The sequence below is a fragment of the Bufo bufo genome, chromosome 4 (assembly GCF_905171765.1).
Source record: "Bufo bufo chromosome 4, aBufBuf1.1, whole genome shotgun sequence".
Taxonomy (NCBI): domain Eukaryota; kingdom Metazoa; phylum Chordata; class Amphibia; order Anura; family Bufonidae; genus Bufo; species Bufo bufo.
The window spans coordinates 586,868,716-586,881,002 of record NC_053392.1 but is presented as its reverse complement, the minus strand read 5'-3'; the positions used below and the strand labels follow the sequence as shown (position 1 = coordinate 586,881,002).

At 41.1% G+C, this 12,287-nt stretch overlaps 1 protein-coding gene across 1 annotated transcript in view; it reads left to right on the top strand.

Moving 5' to 3' along the window:
* USH2A (usherin) overlaps positions 1 to 12,287 on the top strand; it is a 1,179,609-nt gene that overhangs the window by 842,307 nt on the left and 325,015 nt on the right. The window contains exon 48 of the mRNA XM_040430191.1: positions 3,382 to 3,494. Within this exon, the coding sequence (XP_040286125.1) occupies positions 3,382 to 3,494 (113 nt within the window). The remainder of the gene's footprint in view (positions 1 to 3,381; positions 3,495 to 12,287) is intronic.

Genomic DNA, 12,287 nt, shown 5'->3' with positions numbered 1-12,287 from the left:
CCTAGTGGGCATGAAGTGTCGACCGTCATGTTTGTCGACACTTCATGCCCACTAGGGTAGAGGGTCTGTACCTTTGATGGGGTACAGCCTCCCCATATATTTATCCTCCAAGATACCCTGCACACATGACTCTGGACGAGCTGTACAGGGTGTGCGGTAATATTAAAAGTGGGGGGGGGCATGTTTAATCATTTTTAATTTTATGAGACATTTAATATTTGCATAGTGCAGCACTGGAGCGGCGGGGCCAGAGTACAGTGACTGCACCGGCCCCGCTGCAATTGCCGGCCCCCAGCTCCTCCTCCCAGTCCCTCCCCGCTCGCTCATACATCGCAGCCTGCGATGTAAAAATTTCAGCATTCGCCCCATAAGACGCAGGGGCATTTCCCCCCCATTTTTTGGGGGGGAAAAGTGCGTCTTATGGGGCAAAAAATACTCGGTGTCCCCAAGCACTGACTCCATATATAGACATAGCTATACAGGGAGTGCAGAATTATTAGGCAAATGAGTATTTTGACCACATCATCCTCTTTATGCATGTTGTCTTACTCCAAGCTGTATAGGCTCGAAAGCCTACTACCAATTAAGCATATTAGGTGATGTGCATCTCTGTAATGAGAAGGGGTGTGGTCTAATGACATCAACACCCTATATTAGGTGTGCATAATTATTAGGCAACTTCCTTTCCTTTGGCAAAATGGGTCAAAAGAAGGACTTGACAGGCTCAGAAAAGTCAAAAATAGTGAGATATCTTGCAGAGGGATGCAGCACTCTTCAAATTGCAAAGCTTCTGAAGCGTGATCATCGAACAATCAAGCGTTTCATTCAAAATAGTCAACAGGGTCGCAAGAAGCGTGTGGAAAAACCAAGGCGCAAAATAACTGCCCATGAACTGAGAAAAGTCAAGCGTGCAGCTGCCAAGATGCCACTTGCCACCAGTTTGGCCATATTTCAGAGCTGCAACATCACTGGAGTGCCCAAATGCACAAGGTGTGCAATACTCCGAGACATGGCCAAGGTAAGAAAGGCTGAAAGACGACCACCACTGAACAAGACACACAAGCTGAAACGTCAAGACTGGGCCAAGAAATATCTCAAGACTGATTTTTCTAAGGTTTTATGGACTGATGAAATGAGAGTGAGTCTTGATGGGCCAGATGGATGGGCCCGTGGCTGGATTGGTAAAGGGCAGAGACCTCCAGTCCGACTCAGACGCCAGCAAGGTGGAGGTGGAGTACTGGTTTGGGCTGGTATTATCAAAGATGAGCTTGTGGGGCCTTTTCGGGTTGAGGATGGAGTCAAGCTCAACTCCCAGTCCTACTGCCAGTTTCTGGAAGACACCTTCTTCAAGCAGTGGTACAGGAAGAAGTCTGCATCCTTCAAGAAAAACATGATTTTCATGCAGGACAATGCTCCATCACACGCGTCCAAGTACTCCACAGCGTGGCTGGCAAGAAAGGGTATAAAAGAAGAAAATCTAATGACATGGCCTCCTTGTTCACCTGATCTGAACCCCATTGAGAACCTGTGGTCCACCATCAAATGTGAGATTTACAAGGAGGGAAAACAGTACACCTCTCTGAACAGTGTCTGGGAGGCTGTGGTTGCTGCTGCACGCAATGTTGATGGTGAACAGATCAAAACACTGACAGAATCCATGGATGGCAGGCTTTTGAGTGTCCTTGCAAAGAAAAGTGGCTATATTGGTCACTGATTTGTTTTTGATTTGTTTTTGAATGTCAGAAATGTATATTTGTGAATGTTGAGATGTTATATTGGTTTCACTAGAAAAAATAAATAATTGAAATGGGTATATATTTGTTTTTTTGTTAAGTTGCCTAATAATTATGCACAGTAATAGTCACCTGGACACACAGATATCCCCCTAAAATAGCTAAAACTAAAAACAAACTAAAAACTACTTCCAAAAATATTCAGCTTTGATATTAATGAGTTTTTTGGGTTCATTGAGAACATGGTTGTTGTTCAATAATAAAATTAATCCTCAAAAATACAACTTGCCAAATAATTCTGCATTCCCTGTATATGGAGTCAGAGCAGGGACTCCTAAGTCACGGACTCACACTGAGGGATTCCCTCACTGTACAGCGATCTTCTGCATAGAAATAGAGGCTAAATTAGATTTAAATACACTGACTCGAGCATCGCGCTCGATCACACGTGGTGTTCGGCCAAGCATTCTCGCTCAACACTAGCGTCCACCTCACTGAGGTGGACAGAGAATTTAGAGAAAGAACAAACAGCAGGTGGCGCTATACAGATAGATTTAATTGAATAAGTACTTGTAATACATTTTTAATTACATGCAATTACAAAGTATTCAGATCCAGGCGCTGTTTTGAGAAGTGAATAATTATTTTTCATGGGACAACCCCTTTAAACAGAAGGTTGCAGGACCTTTTATGGTTCAGTGATGAAGCCTTATTTGGACAAATGGTGAATAATTACATGGAATTACAGTCCATGAAAATGGCTCAAATTGCAGCACATTTATCAAAAAAATGTAACATATTTTTTTTTTCCTTTTGTCATCAAATAAAATCCCGCTTCTGTCAATTATCCCAATCCATATTCACCTCTTGGACCTGCATCCATCTAAAGAACAGTCCGCCTACTTTGACCTCCAGTAAAAATGAATGAATGGAGCTGCGCAAGTGCCCACCTCTCCATTTACCACTGCTGTGAGATGTGAATCAGGGGTTCCCCATTTTCAATATGTGGTACCCACACCTATCCTGTGAATATGCCGTACATGTGCAGATGGGAATTCCCCTTTAATGATTCTTGTTAGTATTGATGCATTATTAACCCCTTAATGCCCAGTTTTTTGTTGTTTTTTTTTGTTATATTTAGTTTTTTTTCATTGACATGGCTGTGTAAGGCCTAGTTTTATGAGAGAGAAATAGCATTTTTTTTTGGTGCTGTCTAAGGGTAAATATTGATTACTTTGTAATTTATATACATTTTGTTGGTATTTCAAATATAGAAATAGCGTGTCCTAAAAGCAGGATTACTAAATATACATCCTGGGGTCCTTTCTTGGTCCCCAGAGCTGACCGCAGAGGGCTTACCCAACCTCCGATCAGATCATTAGGGCACAATCAGAAGGGACAATCCCCTTTGATCATCCTGTGGTCACAAATTGCGACAATCAAAGGGTTAACAGTTGGGATTGGAGATACCTCCGATCCTGGCTGCAGAGCAAAAGGCTGCTCTAAGAGCCGGAGCTGTTAATTACAGTTCACTGGAAGAGCAGGAGTGCTCATGGAAGCGACGACAAAAGAAAGTGGGTGGTCCTCAAAGGGTTAATGATAGACATTATTCGTGCACTGACGAGCCTTTGCATCTTGTTCTCCTCAGGTTGAAGTCTGCACTGCATATGCCTGTATTAAGAGCAACGCTACCCAGGTAGCTACAGTGGAAGGATCACCAAAAAAGATACCTCCTCCAAGAATTGGAAATGTGACTTCAAGGTGAGAGCTGTGGTGAATTATGGGAAATGGACGGATCATTGCTTTATGGAGCTGCCAATTTTATTTATGTCCGTCCACCCCCCTAAAGGGAACCTGTCCCCAGGAACACGATGTTCAACGGGCGGGCAGCGTGTTATAGAGTAGAAGGAGCTGAGCAGATTGATATATACTGTAGTTTTATAAGAAAAGATAACTTGTACTTGAGTTGGTAGAGGCGTCGAAGTGGCCATTGCACATTGAAATGTAGTACCCCAGACCTGGAGGTAGAACAATTTTGTATATAGTTATTGTATTTTATTATTATGTGTTTTATTGTATTCTTCTGGCTGGATGGCATAGGTTGGTAGGACCAGAGTTAACCACACTGTTCCTCACCTCTTGGTGGGAGTGGGCTGTTCCTGCTTCCTGCCAGGAGAGGGAGTTCCTGTTCGGATAGTGGGGGAGTGAGGAAGCACATGCAGAGCTCCTGCTCCCTGGAATAATTTCTTATTCCCCTGTGAGACCAACACTCCAGAGGGATATTTAGAAACTAGATCCAGTTCTCCTGTGAGACCAACACTTCAGAGGGATATTTAGGAACTGCATCCAGTTCTCCTGTGAGACCAACACTCCATAGGGATATTTAGGAACTAGATCTAGTTCTTCTGTGAGACCAACACTCCATAGAGAGTAGCAAACTCAAGAAAACTGCTTCCAGAAAGCATTAGTGTGACAAGACAGCAAAGTAATCTGCGAAATATGCATTACAGCCACTGCTGCAAGGTGAGGAACAACAGTTCAGACACCATAACCTACCTAACCAACCACCAAGACAGACAAATATCAAGCTTATATTGCAGTGGATGACTATATCCACAAGTGCCTGCTATTGCCAACCCATTGCCACACAACCAGTCACCATACCTCCACATCTGGTGCCAGAAACTGCATTGCTGGATGTGCCACCAGTTATATTTTTCACTAAGTAAAGAAGAGACTGTTATGCATTCACTTCTGGCCTCATTCTTTAAACTACCTTTCCACTGCACCGAACCCCAAGGAGCAACAGCCTGATGGAGTACACCGTGACATAACATCCCATCAAGGCCACTACCACACCTATCCTCTTCACCAGCTCCTCAGGACCTCGCTGCACTAGTACATAGAAAAAAATATATGTGCCCTTCACCCTGTATCTCTCATCAGACCAGCAGAATGCGGTAGAGTATACAGATGAGGTGTGAGCGTGGGATGACTTCATTGAAGGGCTTTGTTAGCATTCCCTTCCCCACATGTCATATTACCATCAACTCTTCTTCTATCCCCAAAGATTACTAACTGCTGATCGATTGCCCTGACAAGCCTGGCCATGGCCTACACGTGCCCTGGCTAGTTCATTTATTTGCCATGGTGGATTTGCTAGAGTGGAATTTAATCAATAGATAATTCATTAATTCTGATCCTGAAGTATGAAGGGCCTGGGTGGTGTAAAAATGTCTGTCTTACTTTAACTTTGAAAATAATATAACGGGATCTGTGATACATTATGTATGAGGTTGTGTAAATCTCAGCAAAAATGAAAGGTGTGGGATGTGACTTCTATAGATGGGTGCTTTCCAATAGATAGATAGATAGATAGATAGATAGATAGATAGATAGATAGATAGATAGATAAATATTAGATATAGAGAGATAGATATCAGATAGATATTAGATATATAGATAGATATCAGATAGATAGATAGATAGATAGATAGATAGATATCAGATAGATAGATATCAGATAGATAGATATTAGATAGATAGATATTAGATAGATAGATAGATAGATAGATAGATAGATAGATAGATAGATATCAGATAGATAGATAGATAGATAGATAGATAGATAGATATCAGATAGATAGATATCAGATAGATAGATATCAGATAGATAGATAGATAGATAGATAGATAGATAGATAGATATCAGATAGATAGATATCAGATAGATAGATATCAGATAGATAGATAGATAGATAGATAGATAGATAGATAGATAGATAGATAGATAGATAGATATCAGATAGATAGATATCAGATAGATAGATATTAGATATATAGATAGATATCAGATAGATATCAGATAGATAGATAGATAGATATCAGATAGATAGATATCAGATAGATAGATATTAGATAGATAGATATTAGATAGATAGATAGATAGATAGATATCAGATAGATAGATAGATAGATAGATATCAGATAGATATCAGATAGATAGATAGATATCAGATAGATAGATAGATATCAGATAGATAGATATCAGATAGATAGATAGATAGATAGATAGATAGATAGATAGATAGATAGATAGATAGATATCAGATAGATAGATATCAGATAGATAGATATCAGATAGATAGATAGATAGATAGATATCAGATAGATAGATAGATAGATAGATATCAGATAGATAGATATCAGATAGATAGATAGATAGATAGATAGATAGATAGATAGATAGATAGATATCAGATAGATAGATAGATATCAGATAGATAGATATCAGATAGATAGATAGATAGATAGATAGATAGATAGATAGATAGATATTAGATATATAGATAGATAGAAATACACCCCATGCACTTAGAAGCACTACAGATATCGGCTGTCAACGGCTCATGCAACTTTATATCTACTCCCCTATTATATTAAACAGTAACTAAACCTTTGTTACAATTTTTAATATGTTGTCCCTAATTAAACTATTTCTATTATACTTTATTAATCGATTTTCTATTTTTACTATACTTTTACCTCCCTAAAACTCAGTTCTCCATACACCGCTGAGCAGCGTTGTACGGAGTACATTTTATCAATGGGCAGCATCAGCGCAGTAAGTACTCCCGGAGGTTTACTAAATGCTGGCATAGCACATGGGTACCCTGTAACCATGTGCTATGTTAGGATTAGCTGAACTGAGCGGGCTCCTGCTTCTGCCTGCTCCGCTAAGCTAAGGGAACTGCATGTCGGCTCTTAGCTTCGCGGAGCAGGCAGAAGCAGGAGGTCAGTTTTACAGCATAGGGGACGTCGTAAAGACAAAACCTGTAAAACTGTGGTGGAATTGCATTTTTTTTTCCCCAATTCTACCCCATTTAGAATGTTCCATTCTTTAATCAAAAAGTTAAATAACTTGGCATTTTCTGTTATACAATTTTGTTCTCTGTATCAGTTCTTTATAGTTTACTAGATCTCTGCTTCCTTTCATTCCATAGAAACCTTCATGGTTTGCTCCCAGTCATGTCCTGGTCCTGGTAGCTGTCTAGGTCATGTGATGGACAATTATGTAAGGAGCCATGCACCTGTGTGTCCTCCACATGTCCAGGACAGGAGATTATCCCCTGGGAGGACACAATTAAGGTTTCCGTTTAATGCAAGCACATAGGGATTGATACATAAAATATACTGAATATTGTATAGCTTTTTATTAGAAGAAGACAAACCTTTATTTGCAGAAATCAAAATCCTGTTCTCATTTTAACTCAGGGATCCATGTTATAAAAGTGCACCGTGTATGGGCCCAAGCCACCCTTGCTCCTCCTGCTTCCTCTGCCAGCCCCATCCTTTTCATTCTTGATTGACAGGACCAGGCGAGATGACTATGGCGAAACCTGGCCCTGTCAATCAAAGAGAAGAGGGAGGGGCTGGCAGGGAAAGCCGGAGGAGCAAGGGTGCACAGAGTTCCTTGGGCCCACCCTTGGTGCACTTAGCTTTATTTTTAAATCAGATAATTTATTATTAACAATTTTACAAAATACATACAGGAACAGAAAATAAATATAAGAAAGGGGCATCCATGTACAAACAAATCTGATGTTCAGAAAATAAGCATTGCTTTAAACACATTTGATTGCCATGTTACAATAGTGGATACTTTAAGAAGCAAAATATACACTTTCAGATGTATCTCAACATATACTAAGCCCCCCCCCCCCCCACTGTACATCCAACATAACTGCCCCTTGTCAGAGCTCAATAGAACTAGGGCCTACACCCAAGATATGGCCTTATCCCCTGTCTTTTCCGCAATGGATTTGTCACACAACGACTCCATCCCAAGTCACCCATCAGAATTGACACTCCCCATCCTGGTCATTTGTACATGGAACCTCAGATACCACGCTTATCTTCAAAATCACTCCTCCCAACACCTCCAGGGCAGTCATATGCCAAACTATGCCTCATTATTCCTATATGATACCCATTTATCCCCGATCTTATGGAATCTAGCCAAACATTACCTTTTAGTATACACTCCTTTTTAGTATACACTCCGAAGCTGAGAACATGTGTATCGGGGATGCCGGACTCTCCCCACATCTAGGGCAGGAAGCGTCATTCCTAACCTGGATCTTGAACAGAAAGTATGGGGTCCGGTATACAGGGTGAACAAGAAGTAGTTGGGACATACGTTGGCCTTCACATACTGATAGCTGTGGAGTTAATGCCAGAACGGCTTTCCAGGTATCGTCTGATATGTTCCCAACCTCTTCCTCCCATTTTTGTTTGACCACCAAGGAATCATGTTTCACAGATTTTGCAAATAGATTCCTTTATATGGACGATATCAGTCCACTTGAGGAGCCACATGTGATAATCTGTTGCAGCAATGGGACTGACGTACACTTAAGCGACTTGGATTTTGCCTGTACCTGGACTGCATGCCTTAGCTGCACAAATTGAAAGAAAGCTGTGTGAGGAAGGGCAAACTGTACAGCTGATGTAGGAGCATCACTCCTACCGCTCCCATGGGGAGAACCCCTCTAGGCGAAACAGTTCGGGTAACTGGGGATTCCTCCATATAGGAGTGACCTGGGTAAAGCCCTGCACAGACAGCAGGCCCCGACACTGGCGCAATACCTTACATATCAAATTGAGTTTAGGGTGCCCCGCCAGCTTACCAGAAAGACCACTATTTTCCAATAGGGGTATGGGGGATTCATTTCCTATAATGTGGGCTATCAGTCTCGCAGATGCACTATCCGCTGGGACCCTCCCCCAACCCCTCAAATGCTGCAACTGGGACTAAATGAAATATAGCCATGCATTAGGTATAGAGACCCCCCCCCGAATCCTTCCCTCTCTGTAACGTATTCAGGCAAACCCTGGCCCTTTTTTTGCGCCAAATCAGACTTCTGAATAACTTTGTGGGATCCAAACAGGGGAGTTATGTACCGTAAGACTTACATAAGTTTTGGCATAATTATCATCTTAAGCAGGTTACTTCTACCTATTTCAGACATTGGGAGTTTACACCACTCACTGATCTTTTCAAACAAGCTGTCTAGGAGTGGCTCCACATTATTTTTCACGTAGTGCCCAATAGTCAACAAAACCTCAATCCCCAGCACTTAGCTGTTAATTTACATATTGTTATGACCAGCGGGTGGGAACCGCCCCACGTGACCAACTCCCTCTGAGTGCTATGTCCAAGCACACCCCTCGTTCTTCACGATACCTCTGATGGTGAGAAGAGATTCTCCCAAGAAGAGTACTAGGTGCTACCTCAGAGGAGAATTGGAACACGAGGAATTTAGGACCAGAGTGTGAACCCACTGGAATGACTTCCAGGTAACACAATACACCCAGTCGATGCTGGGAGGCCAGAGGTTGATCAGATGGAGGCGTAGTCAGGGCACGAAGGCAGAAGTCAGGGTAGGTGGCAGTCAGGCAAAGTCCATAAATGTAGATCAGGGTCAGAGCAGGCGGCAATCACGCAAAGTCCATAATATGTAATCCAAAGTCTGGCACAGAATAACAAGAACAAACAGAACACCTTAGCACAAACAGGAAACTAGACAAGCTAGGAACCTAAGTTACTCAGGCGCCTTCCTGTAGAAGGATTTATATAGTTAGGTGTGCAATAGCTGCAAAAGCATATAAAAGAAAGCGCACCATAGGGTAGTATGCTCCAGATTATGATACTGGTTGATAGAACAAAAAATGGAGGCTCATCTTAAGTGGTTGTGCTAAATATAGGCACAACCCTATTGTGGACTTGTTGGAAATAAGTATCCAGTTGCCGGGTATGCAGCTGTAGAGTCTGATTATTCAGGAGGAGAGCCCCAATCTCTCCAAAGACAGAATAGTTGTATTTTTGTTGTATTTTTTATTTTGCTCGGGGATACAATGTTCTTAAGAGTATGTGTCCTTCTATAGATGAGGTGGGGTGCTTTTGGAATGATTTGGCTTAAGATAGGTTCTTTTCTAAATAGGTGCCAGTGTCTAGTCTAAAAAGATTTGACCAAATTATGGTTTTGAATGTAGGTTGTGATGAACTTCAAGGATTGAGTGTTCTCCTTAGTAGTTGCTTTATATTTAGGCAGCAGACATTCTAATTGTGTGAATTCTGATGCTCATTTTTTTGCTTCAGTAACAATCTCGTTGGGGTGCCCTTTTTCACTAAACCTTGAGGATAGGACCTCGCTTTGTTTTTCGAAGTCCCTCTCCAAGTAGCAGTTACGTCTAATTCTCTTGAACTGACTGAACTGAATATTTTTTTTCCATTTTTTGCAGTGCATACTTTTGTAGTCAAGATAGCTATTGCTATCTACTTTTTTTTTTTTTAAGTCCGAGTCAGAATTTTACTCCCTTGTGTGAAAATTTCTAGATCTAAGTACTCTGTTCTGGTAATATGATAGGACCCCGTAAACGAAACTCCCCACTCAGTACTAATCAAATGTGTCATGAATTTTTCTATGATTGCACTCCCCCCTCTCCAAATAATGATTAAATCGTCAATATACTTTTTGAAAAAGATGATGTTATCAGTCCAGTATTTAGTTCGATAAATATAAGTTTCCTCAAATATACCCAACAACAAGTTGGCAAAGCTGGGTGTAAATCTAGTGCCCATGGCGGTACCCCATACCTGTCTATAAATCTGATCCTGAAATTGAAATGTATTGTGTGTCAATATGAATTCAGTGCCCTTAATGATAAACTGTCTTTGTTGTATTGGCATTGACTCGTCTTAAGTCAGAAAGTCGGACGTACATTTTATCCCCAACTCATGTGGTATGTTAGAATATAAGGCTGACACATCCAAAGTCAGACATTGGTAATACTCTTCCCATTTTATGTTTTTCAATTCCATTATCAGTGAAGTGGAATCTTTAATGTAGGATTTACGATTTGTTATGTGTTTCTGCAAAAAAAGTGTCAATATAATGAGACAGGTTTCGCGTAAGTGAGAGTACTCTGGAAATAATTGGTCTTCCCAGCGGATTGTCAAGATTTTTATGCATCTTGGGAAGATGATAGAAGGTAGCTAGGGTCGAATCCGTGACCATTATATACTCTTTTTTCCTTTTTATCCAAAAACTGATCTGTTGATTTGATTAATAACTATTAACTCTTCTTTATCCTGTTGAGAAGGGTCATCTTTCAGAGGTATATAATATTCAGTGTCAGATAAGATCCTGAACGCTTCTTTAATGTAGTCATCTCTATTTTGGATAACTATGCCACCCCCTTTATCCGCATTTCGGATTATTATATTTTGATTGGATTGGAGTTTTTTCATGACCGATTTCTCATGTGGTTTAAGGTTATGTTTCAAAACAGAGTCTCGATTTATTTGGCGGAATTCGTCTGATACAACAGAATAGAACTTATCAATGAAATTTCCTTTATGTTGTAAAGGGTAATAATTAGAGGGTGGCTTTAAACCAGATGGGAGGCCAATGGGAAAGTGATGATCTTTGTCACTTACTGTGTTTCACTGTGGTATCTGTGTTCCTTTTGGTGATTGTTCTAGATTTTAAAGTGTCTCTTTAAGGTTAGTTTTCTTATAAATTTGTTCAGATAAAAAAAAAGGTCTAACTCTTTTGATTTTTGATGTGGGGCAAAAGGACAGACCTTTCACTAACAGAGAAATTTCATCCTTTGTAAGTTTGTATGTGGATAAATAGAAAATACCTGAAGTTTGGAGTGCTGGGGAGTCTATTGGACTGATTGTTTTTATTGTTTTCTTTTTGCTTTTACCACCTCTGCACCCTCTTCTAAGTTTTGCTATTTCCCGTCCTAAGGGTTGGAAATAATTGGTGATAGTTGTAGTATTGGCACTTTTCATGATAGGGCTAAAAAAGAAAGGGATGTGGATGTCCCCGCTATTGGGTAGTATTCTGAAATATTGTTACCTACATTAGTGTCCTCTTGATTTGAACCTTCTTTTTGCGGATGTGTGTCCGTAACTGAGTTTTGGTTGGATTCTATGAGGGGGACCTAACATACACTAGTGGACTAGAATACATCTAGTGGACTAGAATAGTGGGGTCCGAAGGAGGGGTATGGTTATGTATTGTTACAAGTGTGTCTGCTTCTAAATCTGATGATATAGACCAGGCATGGCCAACCTGTGGCTCTCCAGCTGTTGTAAAACTACAACTCCCAGAAAGCCAAAACTTTGGTGAGCCTCCTCACAGCAAACCAAGCACAGCGCTGTCCATTGTATAGTGGCTGGGCTTGGTATTGCAGATCAGTCGCATTCTCTTGAATAGGTCAGATCTGCGCCTAGGCCACATGACCGATGAACGTGACGTCCTTGGACTAGGAAGAGGCCTAAGTGCTCATACAGCACAGCGCCGCAGTGCCAAGTGTATGACTGAGGATAGGCCATTGCAGCAAGCCGGACAGCAGGGGAAACACGTGAGGCTCACGGTGGGCCGATGGGGGTAGTAGTTGTTTGTACTCACGATTAGCAGAACCTCCCTGGGTCGGCAGTGCAGTGGATGGGAAGACAGCACTAAATCCTCCGGGGCATTT